General features: G+C 49.5%; 1 protein-coding gene across 1 annotated transcript in view; it reads right to left on the reverse strand.

The window, feature by feature from the left end:
* PSMF1 (proteasome inhibitor subunit 1) overlaps positions 1-16,707 on the reverse strand; it is a 45,682-nt gene extending 28,975 nt beyond the window's left edge. Inside the window, exons 1-4 of the mRNA XM_077767013.1 lie at positions 16,652-16,707; positions 16,402-16,545; positions 8,191-8,343; positions 6,675-6,757 (exon numbers count right to left, since the gene is read on the reverse strand). Coding sequence (XP_077623139.1) covers positions 6,675-6,757; positions 8,191-8,343; positions 16,402-16,530 — 365 coding nt within the window. The 5' untranslated portion in view covers positions 16,531-16,545; positions 16,652-16,707. The remainder of the gene's footprint in view (positions 1-6,674; positions 6,758-8,190; positions 8,344-16,401; positions 16,546-16,651) is intronic.
* Positions 16,708-17,292: the final 585 nt, after the last annotated feature.

Here is a 17,292-nt window from a genome sequence, read left to right on the forward strand (position 1 = left end):
GGAGAATGGAAAAGAGTGACACCACCAGATGCCGGTAAAGATGCAAACACAGGAGCCATACTGCACACTGGCAGTGGACACATCAAACAGTACCGACCCCGGAGAAAATCAGTTGGCAGTTTCTTAAAAACCTGAACATGCAATGACCACCGTGGCCTTGAGCGTTCACCACAGAGAAGGGAGAATGCTGTCCCCCCAGAAGCCTGCTCGCGAACATCCACAGCACCTTCATCTGCACTAGCAAACCAATGCAAACAGCCAGATACCCTCCAAGGGGCGGTGGTTACGCAAGCTGCTGCACACGCACCCGGTGAAGCACACCCAGCGTTACAGAGGAACAAACCAGTAATGCACGCGATGGCTCGGGCGGATGCCAAGAGCACTGTGCTGAGCGAGGACAGCCACCCCCTGGCTTACATGCTGTATGATTTCATGTTGATACCTACCATTTTTGGAAATGAGAACATTTTAGAAAGAGAGAATAAATGGTGGTTGGCAGGGGGTTAGGGATGGGGAGGGAGTGGGGGTGGCCACATAAGGGCATCAAAAGGGATCCTTATGGTGACAGAAAGGCTCTGTATCATTATATCAGTGTCAGCATCCTGGCTCGACTATCTAGGAAGGGTTTTGTACAATGTTATCACTGAGGTAAAATGTATACAAGATACAAAAAAATGTATGCATTATTTCTTACAACTGCATTTACGACTGTAATTGTCTCAAAATAAAAGGTTTAATTGATATTAATAACTATAAGATGAACTGAGAATATTAAACTAGACCAGAAATTTCGAGTTTTCTCTCACACAGAATGGGACCCAAGGAGAGCAAGAAGAGAAAGCCAAGTGGATGGGACCCAGGGACCTTCATTTCCTACCCCTACTCTTTCTGGAGCAATTTTACCTTAACTAGTTTAATATGCCAACCTAAGGAACACTGTGCTTGAAGAAAGAGTTCCGTGGTTCAAAAGCCTAACACCTACAGTGGCTTGGGAGATCCACGGGCCTGTGGTCTCTACACCCCTGTGAAGATCAGGTTTTTGCTCAGAACACAGGACTGTGGGGCCCTGTTGCTTCCCTGAGCAAGGTGGGTAGAAGGGGTAAATCTAGATTCTCTTTCAACTGGATGGGCCATGTGTGACACAGCTGGAAGGCCTCTGACCTCCCCGTGCAGAGGTGTGTTCACCTGCAGAGCTCGGGTCTGATAAAACCAGCCAAGTACTGAAGGAGTTCTGCACAATCCCTAAGCCTCAGTAGCACTGTCAGTTTGGTGGCAGCGAAAGACAGCCTGTGACCTGTGATCCTAGAGGAGGGGAAAGAGAGGAGGCGTGGAGGTAAGGTCTGGCTTCCTCCTCTTAGCAAATCAGAGTGTGCTCACCGAGGGGCACAAATTCCGACCCAGAGAGGACAAGGCATGCCACGAAGACCAATGAGGAGGGCCCGGTGGGGGAGGTGACCAGAGCAGGCACTTCAGGGTCACCGGCAGTAAGACAGAGCGGAGAGGGAGGGCCTCAGATGGAGAGGCAGAGCCTCAGTTTCCATGGAGATGATTCCTGGTGCTCAGACCTCCCCCTCTGCGTGTCTGAGCGCTGCTGCACCAGCACTGCACTCTCTGTGCCGACGCCGTCTGTTCTCACAGCACCGAGAGTAGTACCGTGGGTCCCTCATCGCACAGTAACCAAAAAATGAAACAAAAGAGTCCCCCAGATGAAGTCCAAACAAAAGAGCATTCACAAAAACTAAGTGGACACTCAGTCACTTCTTCTCCCAGCACTGCTCAGGGCTGAGTACGAAAGGAGTGTGAGCAGCCTCGTACGCGCCCCAGGCTCTTCCACCTTCTCTCGCCATGGAATTCCAGAATGAAGAATCAAGGGAAAGACTCCCCGCCCTTCCCTCAGCCATGTTGGGGTGTGAGGGACACAGAGCAGCACGCTGAACAGCAGCTCCAGGCCTCGCTTCCCTCTTCGATGCCATTATCCACCTCATGCAAAACAGACCAGGCCCTGCCCCCAAGGCGATCACAGCCAGGGGGAAGCATGACTCTGATCAGAGAGCACCTGCTTAGGAAATGCTGAAAAGGGTGTTTCGAAAGTTCAGTCGTGGTGGGGGGCAGGAGACGCTGCTCTGAGGACCTGGGGACAGTGCTCCAGGCATGGGGAAGGGCTCTGCACAGGGGACAGTGAGCAGGGCATGGAGGCCCAGGCACAAGAACCAGGGGGAAGGAGTCTGGGACAGGGGTTAGGCTTTAGGCCTCAACAAGGATTTTGTTCTTTATTCTAAGAGCAACCAACAGTCACCAAAGGGTTTCGGGTATCTTCCAGATTAACAAGAATTTTTAATTGTGAGAAAACACACAAAGTTTCCCATCGTAACCATTTTTAAGCATACATTTCAGTGGTGTATTCACATTATTGCGCAATCACCACCACTATCCGTCTCCAGAACTCTTCATCTTGCAAAACCGAAACCTGGTCCCCATTAAACCAGAACTCCCCACTCCCCACTTTCCCGGGCCCTGGCATCCACTACTTGACTTTGTCTCTGTGGATCTACTAGAGGTACCTCACCTAAGTGGAATCATACAGGGTTTGTCTGCCTGTGGGTGGCTTATACTGCTCAGCGTAAAACCTTCAAGGTTAGTCCATGCTGGAGCAGATGTCAACTTTTCCTTCCTTTTTAAAGCTGAACAGATGTAGCACTGGCCACAATGCACGCACGCACCGCACTTTGCGTATCCACGCATCTGTTCTGGCTGTCCGCGGATACCTACGTGGCTTCCGCCTTCTGCTGCCATCGTAGTGCTTCCCCGAACCTGTGTGTACAAACAGCTATTCTGGACTCTGCGCTCAACGGTTCTGGTTCTACCCAGAAGGAGAACCGCCGCATCATACGGTGATCTGATTTTGCCAGGAACCACACACTGTTTTCCACAGCAGCTGCACCATTTTATGTTCGCACCGGCAGTGCACAAGGGTTCCAATCTCTCCACCTCCTGGCCAACACTGGTTATTTTCTGGGTTCTTTCTTTTTTTGATAGTAGCCATCCTAATATGAGTACAGTGGTATCACTGAAGGATTTCAAGCAAGGTTTTAAACCAGGATCTTATTATCTCTGTTCTAAAAAGGCTGGTCCGACTCCTAGGAAATCGACTGAAGGGTGGTGGGCGGAATAGCAGTAGGCGTCTCCTCACGTCAAGGCTGCAGGGAAGAGGGGCAGAGATGATGATGGAGGCAGGCGGTGTGGAAGTCTGAGAGGAGTGGGGTGGGTTAGAGATAATAAAATACAACCCAGGAGTGCCTGGGGGGCTCAGTCGGTTAAGTGTCTGACTTTGGCTCAGGTCATGATCTCGCGGTTCGTGACAGCCCGTACTGGGCTCTGTGCTGACAGCTTGGAGCCTGGAGCTGCTTCAGATGAAGGTCTGTTTCTCTCTCTCTCTCTCTCAAAAATAAATAAACATTAAAAAAAAAAACAAACAACAACAGGGTTTCTAGGAAGCTCTGGGGACTGTGTTGGGCTTCCTCTAACCACGAAGGCTGAGGAGGATGGCAACGAGGTCCCTAACATGGAATAAAGCGGAAATAATTGGGCCTATGTATTCGACAGTGTCATCATACTCATGGAAAAGGAAGCACTAATCTAAGTACATTTTGAACATAAAACTCTGACTATAACATCCTTAGTGGGACACAGCTGAAGGACAAAAGAACTCAAAAGACATTGTATTTGGAACTTTGCTTGGTTAACGTGTTCTTCATTGGTATTGATGCAGCAGTTCAGAAACTACGCATGTGCTTTAGGATCAAACAAAAGAGTAAAAACGCTGCTGCTGCTGCTGTTGGAAATCAGAGTCCACACCATAGAAGGAGATACCGGTCAGAATAAGAGAGTAAGAAACCCTTGGTGTTAAGATTAAAAATGAAAGCACTGGTTTAAAATTTAAGAAAAGACTTTAAGGAAAAAGCTTCCAAGCTCTAGTCATCTACAGGGCCTGGACGCAAGGGTACCCTTGTATTAACAAGCACATTCAGGGCCTAGATTCTGGTTTCTGAATATGATTCCCCACTCACAGAAATCATGGTTCCTCAGAAAACCAGCTCATTTCAAGGCAGGGGCACGGAGATTGCAAGGGGAGGCTGGAATACCTTATCGTGCCAGAAAGTGTGCAACTCTCTGAGAATGACGGGGATGTCACAAGGACAAAGAGGCAGCATGAAGGTCCCCACAGGTCAGCTCCGGAACAACTTACGCATCCAAAGAATGACAGGAATGGACCATGATTCCAAACAAAAAATAGTCCCTTAAGTCTACACTGGTATTTAAAAGAAATAAAAACAAAGGGGACAGGGAGAAGAGAAAACTCTTTTTTAGAAAAAAATGCTGATAAATGTGGAAAGAATGATTCGAATAGAAAATGACTAGGGGCACCTGGGTGGCTCAGTCGGTTAAGTGTCCGACTTTGGCTCAGGTCATGATCTCACGGTTCTTGGGTTCAAGCCCCGTGTCGGGCTCTGTGCTGACAACTCAGAACCTGGAGGCTGTCTTGGGATTCTGTGTCTCCCTCTCTCTCTGACCCTCCCCTGCTTGCGCAGTCTCTCTCTGACTCTCAAAAATAAATAAAAAACATAAAAAAAAAGAAAATGACTTACAAACATCACTGTAGTCATGGACTCCGGCAAGAATCATCACTAGATGCCCAACTACCAGGTGAAAGACCATCAGAAGCAGAATACTGTGGCCTGCTAGCCTATTCCCGCAGGTCATGGACTAAGCACAATGAAACACTGACACCTTCACTATCAAGAGAGCCGGCACACCCTGTCCCAACCAAGTCATCAAAATGAACCACGTCAACAAGACAGACGTCTGTGCCTGACGTAAAGCCCCGAGAGCACAGCCTCATCTACGCTGAGCACTTATCAAAAATGTTCAAGCGGAATCAAATGAGGAGGAAATAACCTAATAAATCCGATCACAAGGAAACAATCTGAACATGCTACACAACAGCTGAACTCGAGTCTTCAAAAATGCCAAAGCCATGGAAAACAAACATCTAGGAAACTGTTCTGGATTAAAAGTAATTAAAGAGTCATGAAAATAAATGCAATATGTGACGTTTGGTTGGGTAAGAAAAAACCCTCAAACTGAAAAGCCAAAAGACTAATTAAATTTTTTTTTAATGTTTATTTTTTGAAAGAGAGACAGAGTGCGAGCTGGAGAGCGGGCAGAGAAAGCGGAACACAAAGAATCGGAAACAGGCTCCAGGCTCTGAGCTGCCAGCATAGAGCCCGACGCGGGGCTCGAACTCACGAACCATGAGATCATGACCTAAGCCTAAGTTGGACACTCAATCAACTGAGCCACCCAGGTGGCCCGCCTAAAGACTAGTTAAAAAGGATATTGCCGGCATGACCGCAGAAATATCAACAGCCTGTGTAGTAAATGACAGCTGTAGATCCACGCCACATTTCCAGAGTGTGAGAACTGTACTAAGGTTACAGAGGAGGTGCTCTAGTATGAATAAGGAGATACTGCTTGAGCTTAGGGGTGAAGGTTCGCAAAGCGTGGAAATAATTCTCAGGTGGTTCAAGAACACAACAGCACACAAAAACACTAAGCAAACGTGGCAAAATGTTAAAAACTCATAAATACAGATGATAGGTATGCGAGCATTCATTCTAAAATTTTTGCAAACCATCTTTTCGGCAAATTTCAAAATAAAATGTCAAGAGAATGAGAAAATAAGCCAGACTGGGAGAAAATATCTGCAGAACACACATACGATAAAAGAATGTACCCAACATATACAAAGAACTCTTAAACCTCAACAGTAAGAGAAGAGACCAATTAAAAAATGGGCCGAAGACCTGAAAGAACACCTCACCAAAGGCAATATGCAGACGGCAAACAAGCACATGGGAAGACGGTCACACCTATGTCATCTGGGAACCGTAGGTTAAAACAAGATGCCACCACACACCTAGCAGCATGGCCAGATCTGCAAAACCAATGCCACCAAAGGCTTACAAGGACCTGGAGCGACGGGGATTCTCACGTGCTGCCGGTGGGAACACGGAACGGCACTGCCACTGTGGAAGCTCCTTACAGAGGCCAACATACCCCAGCACGGCCAGAGCGAGCCTGAATGTAAAGGGTGGAGTCTGGGGAGGATGTGCACTGAGGCAGGTTCTTCCGCTACCACAAGTGTACACTTTGGGGCCGGGTGCCAATGGAGGAGGAGGCCGTGTGGGGCGGGTGGAGGGAGGTGTTCATGGCAAACCCTCTGCACTTGCTGTTTGATTTTGCTGTGAACCTCCAACTGCTCTAAAAAAGAAAGTCCATTCAAAAGAAAACAAAGTCGGAAGTGGAGATCCAATGAGGCACACCTTTTCTCCAGGAGCCTCTTCTGACTGACCCCACTGGCCTGACCGCACTGCCTTCCCGCGGCCACACTGGAGCACTTGTGGACTCCTGACTGTGTCACTTTACTTCACGTGGCATTTCCCATGTGAAACTTCTCTTAAAATATATTACACACAGAAGAGAGAACTGAGAAGTGCCTGTGCCCAGGAGATGAAGATCGTTCTATGAACCTTTCGGGACTCTCTGGACCTCTCCACCCTATTCCACTGTTTCTCTCTTCTTGTTCCCAGGGAAAAGCCATCGCTTAGAAGTACCTGTGGAAGTCACCCAGGTGTTCTGAATCGATATAATCATCCAAGTTCAGTGTCAAATCTGATACCTGCTGTGAGCCACATTCCTAGAAAAATGAAAACAGAAAGACTGGGGATATATCTGGGCTAATGGGTGGGTGGGTGGAGAACAACAATTAAATACTCAATCTAAAGAAATATACATGAACAAACAAACATATTGGGAATGGCTGTAATATGTAAAATACCCTTCCAATGCTTGGGGACTTCTCTGATTTAGGAATACTGCCTTTCTAAGGCAGAGCCCAATAAACCTACTTCCCGGGCTCTTTTGTAGCTGGGACACAGGCATGTGACGGAGGTGCCAAATGGATGCAAATCTTTGACCCGGCGGCCGGCAGCACGGGAAAGCCAGGGGTGGCCACCTTGCTAAGGAGGGGAGCAGCAGAGGGGCCAGTGGCTCATGAGACGGCACCCAGAGCCTGCAGCATCTGCCGGCACCCTGTGTCTGGGGCAGCGGCAGTAGCAGCGGCATCTATGGCCTGGTTTTCAGGGACTGTCTTGAAAGCCAGGCCTTAAGCATGTTTCTGTAGCCTTTCCAATAATTCAATGAGCCATTCCACTTCTTTTAATAGACCCAATCCATTTAAACTAACCTAAGGGAGTTTTGTTGTTTGTAACTAAGAACTCTGTCTGATACAAGATCTAAATGTTCATCAAAACAGAAAGGGATACATTATAGTTATTACAGACCATCTAGTAGTTAAAATGAATAGAGTGTATCTACACGCATTCCCACGTAAAGACCTCCAAAATACCAGAGTGAAAAAAGCAAGACACAGTGCAGTACACACTGCCCGGTACCTTTCCCCGAGCCCACGGGGACCACCAGGACGAAGTCAGCGAGAGTTCCCTGCCCCTGTGGTGTGTACAGTCCAGGAGCAGAATACAAACATTAAACCAAAGGACAAATAAATACCTAGCTACAAACTGCAGTAGGTACCGGGCAAGGAATAAAATGATGAAGTAGAGAGGCATAATTTACATTTTTCTGCCAGATGTGAGCAGGTAGTCAGGACTGCACTTTTTGAGGAAGTAAAAAATGGGAGGGAGTCAGCAGGTGCTAAGGGTGGAGGCGGGGAGGGGGGGGGAGTGTCAGGTGGCCCACAGTGGAGGGGAAGTTTTCCATCCCTGGAAGTAAGAAATGTAAGAGCTCCAGGAGAGCAGGGAGCTAGGCTTATGGAAAGAACTGAACGTAGCCCCCTGGGCCTACAATAAGTGTTTTTCCTCCTGGGCTGTCACTGAAAGGATTTATCCTAACGTACATAATCATTCCCCAGTGATGGAAAAGTCCCTCCCTTGATCATACCGGAAGGTAAACATCTTTGAGCACAAAGCGTTTCTATACTGAGGGTTCCTGCCTCAGTTCCAAAAGGAGGATCACTGGGTGGAGGCCTCCCATCTGCACTGCTAAACGGGCCACACAAAGGTGATCACATCTGCTCCCACCACCGGATGCCAACCTGTCCCCGGGACTCACCAGCACATTGATGATCATACTGTTCTCCACGGTGACAGCCTTCACGAGAAGCTTTCGGGACCCATCCTTAGACTCATAGCGGAGGACATACAGATCTTTATTGCTGTTCCATTCGGCTGGCAGCAGTTCTGACTTCTTGTCGTTGGGACCCGGCTGAGAAGACATGAGGGTTGAGAGGAGGAAGATGACCTCGGAACACAGAGCTGGGAAGGACTTTGCAGGTAATCTAGTCCCACTCCCTCCCAAGTCCTTACTTCACAGAAAGGACATGGAGGTCAAGAGAAGTAAAAGTTCCAAGCTAGAGGTCTGGGACCTAGACTTCTGGACTCATGCTCCAGTGCTCCCTGCCGTGATGACACAGTACTGGGACCTGGACAGAATCTGCAGCCTTGGGTTTACTAAGAATGTCCTCTCCACCTCCCTCCCAAGAATAAGGCCAATCTCCTGAAGGGATACTATGAAATTCCAAGGCAGTATTTCTCAAAGTTCAGAACCGGGACCATCTCCAATAGGATCACCAAAATGTGAGCTAAAAATAAAGATCCTAGTGTATTCTCCTCCAGGCGACGTAGTGGTTTAACAAAAATGATGAGCAATTTCCATACACACGCAGAATGCAGCTAATGTACAAGATAAAACATGGTCAAGCGGACACCTACGTCCGCACCACTGCCGCCGAAGCCTGGGGCGGGGCGCTCCCAGTGAACCTCTCTCCTGACCCCTCCCAGGTAGCCCCTGCTCTGTATTTTAAAAATTCCGTTACGTTTCCTTCCAGTTGTTATTACTACACATACGACCCTAAAGTTATGTCACTTCAAATGTTTTTGAACTTTTATCAACGGCATCACCATTATCACTTCGTTTGATATTGTTTTTTGAGATTTATCTGGGCCAAAGCGTTTAACCATATCCAATCCACTACACGGCGCTCCGCTGCCGGACAGTTCACGCTGTACACGGTGTGGTGGTGCGGGAACGTGCCACGAGGAACACGTTCACTTGTGGATGGATATTTGGACCGCGTGCAGGTTGGCGGTTATAAACGATGCTGCCGTGAACATCTGCATACACGTGTCCTCATACACAGGGGGATGAACTTCTATAGAGGATGTGCGGGAAAAGAACTTCTAATTTATAAGATAAAGTCAAACTGTTTTCCAAGACATGCTGATTTACACTTCCCCCAACAACACAGGAGTTCTGCTAGTTCCATGTGGTCAGCAACACGGTCCCTGTCCAATTTAAATATTTCCGCCAACCGGGTGGTGTATCACTGTGAGTTGTGACGTCTTCTTTTCCTTTTCCAATAGTCCTAGGACTTTCCTTTTACACATTAAAGTTTGAGAAATAGTTTTTAAACTATTTTTCTTAAACACTAAGCTTTTTTTTTTTTTTAAGTTTATTTATTTTTGAGACAGAGAAAGCACAAGCAGGGGAGGGGCAGAGAGAGAGATGGAGACAGAGAATCCCAGGCAGGCTCCGTGCTGTCAGCGCAGAGCCCACCATGGGGCTCTAACTCAGGAGTTGTGAGATCATGACCTGAGCTGAAATCAAGAGTCAGATGCCTAACCAATTGAGCCACCCAGGTGCCCCTAAGCTTTTTTTTTTTAATGTTTATTTTAAGAGAAAGAGAGTGCTCACTTGTATGCACATGTGCAAGCAGTGGAAGAGGCAGAGAGAGAGAGAGAGAGAGAGAGAGAGAGAGAAAATCTCAAGCAGACCCCACACTCCGTGCAGAGCCCGACCCAGATCTCCATCTCAGAAACTGGGAAATCATGACCTGAACCAAAATCAAGAGCCAGACACTTAATGAAACTGAGCCACCCAGGTGCCCCTAAACTGTTTCTACAGTAAAAAGTAACAGAGTGATTTACAGGTGGGGAGAGATTTCTTGAGATCCACCAAAGAGAAAAGGGCCTGTCTCTGAGACTGTTCCAAATGTAAAGCCTCCACGGGACAATAGACACCCCACAGGCAGCCGCAGGCCAGGACGGGGGATCTGCCACACCTGCAAACGGAAAGGGGTTAATAAGTAGCACATTAAGGGAAAGCCTGGAAAATGAACAATAAAAATTGGGAACTTGAAAACTTGGCAAAAGATATGAGCAAGCAAAAGACAGAGCAGCTAACAGTATACAAAGCGTTGTTAAAAACGTTACCAGCATCCAGAGCAGCACAGGTGGAAATACTGAGATCCTAGGTTACAACCATCAGACTGGTATTATCCTTTTTTTTTTTTTCTTTTTTGCCCGGTGTTCATGCAGGTGTGGGGAGAATGGGGACCTTCAGACACTGCTGGTGGCCCTCCACACTCCTATGACCCCTCCGGAAAGCAATCTGTCAGTATTTGGTGCAAGTAGGTAAGCTGACACCCTCTAACCCCAACCCTCTCTTCCTGGAAGAAACCCCCCTGTGCACAAAAGCACAGGGGACGTGATAAGAGATCTTCGCCACAATCTCGTTGTGAGCACCAAAGCGGAGGTGAAATGAAGACACGATCACAGCGGAGTACTATATAGGAGTTACAAGAATCAAACTGGATCAAACTGTAGCCACATACAGATAGTCAAAAATATAACTTAAATTTTTCTTAGAACTTTAGAAAAAAATTGAGATTTACAGCTGGGTATCATTCATGCAGAAAATTTTTAAAACACAAAAGCAATCTATATACTTTTTTCACGGACACCTATTTACACGGCTAAACACAAGCGAGCGGGCCGGGAAGCTCTGTGCTCAGAATATAGGGGGAGAAGCTGGACCAAAGATGAATGACAGCAAAACACAAAGGCAGGCACCGCAGCCCTCGCACACACCAACGACAACAGCAGGTCAGGGGCCCAGAATCGTGGGCCTCTCCTCTCTGGGTCCCAAACACAATTCAAGATGTTGCAGCTGGCATGGTTTAAAAGCTGGCCGGATGACAAGGAGACTCACAGGCCTGAAGCAAAGAAACGAAAGTGACAAAAACAAAAGTGAAACGAATCAAACCAGTCCCCTAAGTGAGAAAGAGAAACAATTCCCCACGTCCAAGTCCAAGCGGGCACATTTCCTGTAACAGGTTGAGTGCCCTGGATTTAAGGTTTCCTCTGGAAGCCAAGAATTTGACAATGAGCCTCGTCTCTGTCCTGCCGGAGGCCTCTGAATTTACATTTATACCCTCCACACTCGGCATGTAAGCCACCAGAATTCTTCCTCGCTGTAGAGGGAATTCAGTAGGCTCACTCTCCCACAGACTCTGGCTTCTAGGGCAAGAGGGAACGCTGGGGTCATGTGAGGCTGACGCCTCTCACTGCAGGGGAACGATGGTCCCAGCCCAAAGGCTGCCCTGATAACGGGGAAAAACCGGTGGGATTAAGAGGGACTGGCCCTGGTGATATCGGGCCAAAGATGGCATTCAAGTGCCTTCTAGGTGCTGACATCAGTATCAGGGCCCCCCAGAAAGCCGCAGCTGGGAAGGAGCCAGGGTGCATGGCTGTGTGGTTTACCGCCCAAGGGTGAAAAATTTAAGGGCTGAGAGGGGCTGAGAAGGGCCCAAGGTCACAGTAAGTCAGGAGCACGGCTGGGTTTGGCCTTCAGAACTCCCATTTGCTTGGTCTATGGCTGAAGATTTTCCCAGCCAGGTCCACCAGACTGGCCCCAAGAAAGTAAAGACAGTTGTCCACTTAGGCAAAATCCTCAGTGACCGTGAGTTCATTCCAGTGTCTCCAGGCTGAAATCCACCCAAAGAAACACACCGTGGGCATTTTCTCTCGTCAAAATCTTTAGATTCTTCCAAGAGGAAACAGGATTCTCCGACTTGTATCTATGACCATCTCCAGCCCCTGGCTACCTAACCCACATGACACCTCTGTAGAGCTCCTAGGAGGCGTGGTACTCACTTCGAGAAAGTACTCCAAATTCAAACAGTGAATTTTTATCGAAGCCAATGGCTTCACTGCCCCTCTAACCAAGTTTCACATACACAATTTCCCTGAACAAGAGGAGATAAAACTAAAGAGGAAAACAGACAGTTTAACTTTGTATCCGACTGTCGATACGCTAATGATCATGCACACACTTTCAGGACCTTCCTCTCTTGTCACCCTTACGAGGGTGGGGAGCAGCAGGTGGCTGGAGAGACAACATAAACATCCTCCGAGTGCGGCAAACACCACTGGGCTCGGCTGAGTCTGCTGGTCCCAAGGTAGAAAATCAAACTTTCTTTTAAATGAACGAATAGGAGGCGCGCCTGAGTGGATTAGTCGGTTAAGCGTCCGACTTTCGCTTAGGTCATGATCTNCCTAGAAATAAAAAAAAAAAAAAAAAATGAAGGAATAGGAAGGATGCCTCTCTACAGGGCTTCCACCACCCCCCCCCAGCCCCCACCGGTGGACACTGACTCAGCAGAGGTCAGAGAGGGTAAGTGCAAGCTGAGCTTCAGCAGCACTTGTGAGAAAGGGCACAGAAGCAGAGAGACACACCAGTGAGTGAGACAAACACCACCCTCAGAGGGCACACATGACTTAGCACTGGGAGGGGGGCGGGGGACCAGGGGCAGCGGGCAGTGCCTTTCACAACCCTCACCTCCCAGCCTCCCTGGCCTTCCTAACACATGTGGGGCTGGCAGTTTTCTGGCCTGCATGAACTCAACACGTGGCCCCATGGACAGAGTGGACTTAGATGGACTTTTAGGATCAGCCAAGGACCTTTTCTGCTTTTTAAAGCAGCATTAAGATGAGGTCGTATTCTTTCTGCACAGTTCGCTTGGAAATTGGGCAAGGGGATGCCACCGAAGGAGTCAATGACCTATAGGAACTGATGTCCCTAAGCTGTCGAAGCAACTGAGACAGAGCCGTGGATGGGTGTGTGAAGGGACACGTGCTGGGGGCAGATCCGCAGTGTCGAGGTGTCCCTGTGAAATGGGGAGAAGTGAAGGGAGTCGCACAGGCCCTCTGTAACCAGTTCCTGTTCTGTGGGGACAGATTCGGACGGCCAGAGCAGAAGTAGCGAGCTGGGGGTGAATAAGGTGAGGGCCATGCAGAGGGACAGAGAGCAAGGCAGACCTGTTAGAGCTGAGGGACAGGGCAAGTGGTTGGGGGAACAAAGGGCCCACAGAGGAGCCCCAAGGACGGGACCAAATAAGTGCTCCTCCCCTCCGCTCTCTAATCCCACTGCACTCAGCACCATCCTCTACAGCAGCTGCCCGGACTTCCCAGGCCACGCTGAGATGACATGACCGGGCAAGTGCAAGGGCCATTCAAGATCAGGAAGGTGAAGTGAGGCAAGTGAGGAAACACAGTTTCTCCTGGGGACACGGGAAGTTTCTGGACACTATGCACCAGAAGGGGGGGGGGCCTGGCACTTGGGGGGATGCCATCTTTACCTGGTCCAAAGGCCTGAAATGCTGAAAGGCAAGGAAGTGAAGTGCAAGATGGACAGAAAGGCCAAGAACAGAGCTGCCTGGGAGGAAAACACGGTGTCTGCTTCCAAGTGTGTGTGTGAGGCTGCCCCTTCTTTTCCAGTCTTACGTCCAAGTGTGTGTGAGGCTGGAAGGCGGAGGGGCTGGGGGACGCTAAGTGTGTATCTGGGGTCCCTGGGAGCTACTTGAAGTCTAGGAGGAAAAAAAAGCCAGACATCCGTGACAGTTCTTGTGCTTCTAATCTGACTCCCGGTGGGGGGGCATGAAGTGTGTGCCGGGGCAGTGGTCTTGCTCACTGCTCTAAACGACAGTGGAGCGGGGCAGTAGGGAGTGGAAGGGGGATGCGTGGCTCAGTGCTCAAAGCGTGAAAACTGTATTTAAGGAGGGATCCCTAGAGCTCTGTGTCGGGACAGGAAAACCTGAGATGCGGGATGCCTGTCTGAGAAACTGAGGAGGAGGGAGTTTGAGAACTGAAGCCATCGGATATGAGAATAAGGTGAAAAATCTCACCGTAAGAGAAGCAAGGGGTGGGGCACCTGGCTGGCTCAGTTGGTTGAGCGTCCTACTTCGGCTCAGGTCATGATCTCACGGTTCGTGGGTTCAAGCCCCATGGTGGGCTCCGTGCTGACAGCTCAGAGCCTGGAGCCTGCTTCAGATTCTGTGTCTCCCTCTCTCTCTGACCCTCCCCTGCTCACGCTCTCTCTCTCAGAAATAAGTAAACCATTAAAAATTAAGAAAAAAAAAGAGAGAAGTAAGGGGTGCGGTGCCCTGCTCCCCAGAGCTGATGTAGGTTCTGAGGGTGCTGGAGGCCGAGCCGGCTCCGGCAGGTCCAGGGGTCCCTGAAGGATGGACGGTGTTAGCAAGAGAGAGAGAGTGAGAGAGCCCCGAGATTCTTTCTGATCACCAGGCAGGCATCTCTGTCCTGTTGGTTTTGGTGACTTTATTTAAAGGTTCAAAAACAATATGAGGTCAGAAAAAGGAATTCTTTTACAATGAATGGTCTTTTGCGATGACAATTGCAGAATTATCCCAATCATAGTGAATTTACGACCAAGGAAATTACAGGATGCTCTTATTAAAAAACAGGATAACATATAGATTAAGTTGTATATAGATAAGCTAGGAATCATTGTGTCTGGCTCTCAAGAGGATGAATATCCTGGTCATAGTGAACTTATGACCAAGGAAATAACAGGATGCTCTCAGTGGAAAACAGGATAACATATAGGTTAAGTTGTATATAGATAAGCTAGGAGTTATTCTGTCTGGCTCTCAAGAGGATGAATATTTCTGAATTAGTTTGTTTGTGGAAACTACCAAAGGGGGCTCTATATGTATCAGTCTTTGCATCTGGGTTTATGTTTTAATTACTCTTATCTGTCCTCATCCCAGCTGCCAGTGTAAGGGAGGATGTTTGTGGAGTGTAGGCCTTGAGGAAGGGACTGCCATACATCACCAGTTAGTAAGTAACTATAAATTAGGTTCTTCTGACATGGGATCAGACTCAATTGTACTCTTGTTTTCTTAGCCCCCCTTTATTATCTAAGTCTTGGATCTGCAAGACCCATAGAAAGAGCCTTTTGACAATGATCCATAGAGCTTTTATCGAAAATCTCTTTTGTAAAGGCAAGAATATGCTTTTCTTTATGAGGTATCTGTGTTCAGAATATGGATCTGATATGGAATATTGTGAGGCCTGGTCAATACCAGCAGGCTTATTTCCAACATGAGCCAGCAGTAGCAGAAGGAGATACCAGTTTTGTTTTTCATGGCAAGAGCTGTGCAAACATTGCCATATTCTTGCTGTGACTGCCATCCAGAGAAGCCAGTGCGGCTCCCCGCATGAAGGTGAGAAGGAACATAACAGTAAGGGGCAAGCTTGGAACCATACCTGTATGGGGGGAGTGTGGCTGGGAGGAGATCTTCTCTGACCAAGTAGAAGGGAACTGAAGGAGCAGAAAGGGGGCCAGGCCCAGTGCTCCCAGGAAGCTAAGGTGCAGGATGAGGAGAAGAGTGAAAGCCACAGGGAAGGGGCGGAGAAAGTGAACAAAGGCCCCAGCAAAGAATTATGCAGCAGCTTGGGCCCAGCAATCCTGGGGCTGTGGGTGTGAGAGCAAGGCCCCCAGCTCCTATGCTCAAAGAGGGAGGGCCTGCGAGCAGGAGGGGCTGAACCTCTAGGGCAGCTGTCCAGGAGATAACCTTACCTAGCCCTCCCATGCAGGGTGCAGGTGTGTACCTGTGTGTGTGTGTGTGTGTGTGTGTGTGTGTGTGTGTGTGTTGGGGGGGTGGGGGTGGGGCTGTTTTCCGGAACCTGAGCTAGGGATGATAGCAGTGGGCGGACTGCACACGGCCCTTGGATGAAAGGATAAGGGTGTGGGTGCTCTCTGGGCCCGTGCCCAGGGGGCGTGGAAAGGGTCTCCGATTGGGGCTGAGTAGTAGCTCAAATCCCACCCCTATAAACGTGCTTGCACTCAGCTATCTGGTGGAGGCCCGAGCGCAANAGCTCCGCCCCTGCCTCGGTGTCAAGGCCCACAAGATCCTGGCCTGGGAGACCGCCAGGCTATGCCGAAGCGAGCTTCTGTCCTGGGGTTTCCAAACCATGTCCCAGCGGTGTTGCGAGGGCGCTGGGCTGAGACAGCAGAGGAGCTCCCCGACCAGCTGACTATACCGAAGGTTCCAGGAGCCCCAGGGCCGGGACGCCGGCGGGGAGAGGAGCGGCAGGCGCTCTGGACCAGAGCTCCGGTCCTCGGATCTGGGCAGAAGACCCCTTACGACCACCACCCCGGGCCCGCGAAGCCTCTCTGGAGTACCTGGTCGCCGACACCCAAGCCGTAGTAGCCGTGCGTCACCACCTCCCAGTGCAGGAAACAGACGAGCGCGTCCTGCCCGCAAGTGATGGCCGGCGCCGCCGCCGCGAACAGTACCTCCAAGCCCGCCATGCGCTCCCCCGACTTCTGCAGGCAGAGGAAGGAAGGGAGAGAGTGTGCCGTGAGCCGGCCCGGCCCTCAGAGCACGGAGGGCTCCGCTCCGCTATTCCGCCTGCCTAGACCTAGTCCTCACCTGCGGCCAAAATGGAGCCGCCCCGGGGGCGGAACGCGGCCGCCGGAAGTGACTCAGAGCGCGTGCCCAGTTGTGCAGGCGCGCCGACTGGAAACCTGAGCGCGGCGCTTAAACGTTCCGCCACACAGCTCGCAGGCGGGGCGGGGCACGGCCCTTTAAAGCAGGCGTCTCCTTTTTTCCAGGTGGCTGGAGAGACCGTCCCTCGCAGGATCCTAGGGGTCCTTGAGGAGAGGCTACCTTGTTCTGGGCCACAGATTTCCCATCCTCAGAATGCTGGTGGAGGAAGAGTTTATGAACTATGGCTAAAATATATGAATAATAATAGTTGGCACTTAGGCAATGCTTGCTACGTGCCACGTTATTATAAATGCCTTATGTGTCTTCATTAACTTAATCCTCGCGACCCAACCGTATACAGTTGGTTTTTACAACAGCCCCGTTTTTACCGAGGGGTGAGTTTGGACAACATGACCCAGCCAGCCAATGAGTGGCAGAGATGGTACTAGAACCTAGTAGTCTGGCTCCGAGGATAAAGTTTATTAAATGCTTATTGGGTGCTAGATCCCGTACCAAACCTCTACATCCCCCTCTCGACGGCTCTGCGAGGTGTGTTCCGATATCATCCCGTTTTGCAGATGACA

This window comes from Crocuta crocuta, unplaced genomic scaffold (genome assembly GCF_008692635.1).
Source record: "Crocuta crocuta isolate KB4526 unplaced genomic scaffold, BGI_CrCroc_1.0 scaffold15, whole genome shotgun sequence".
NCBI lineage: Eukaryota > Metazoa > Chordata > Mammalia > Carnivora > Hyaenidae > Crocuta > Crocuta crocuta.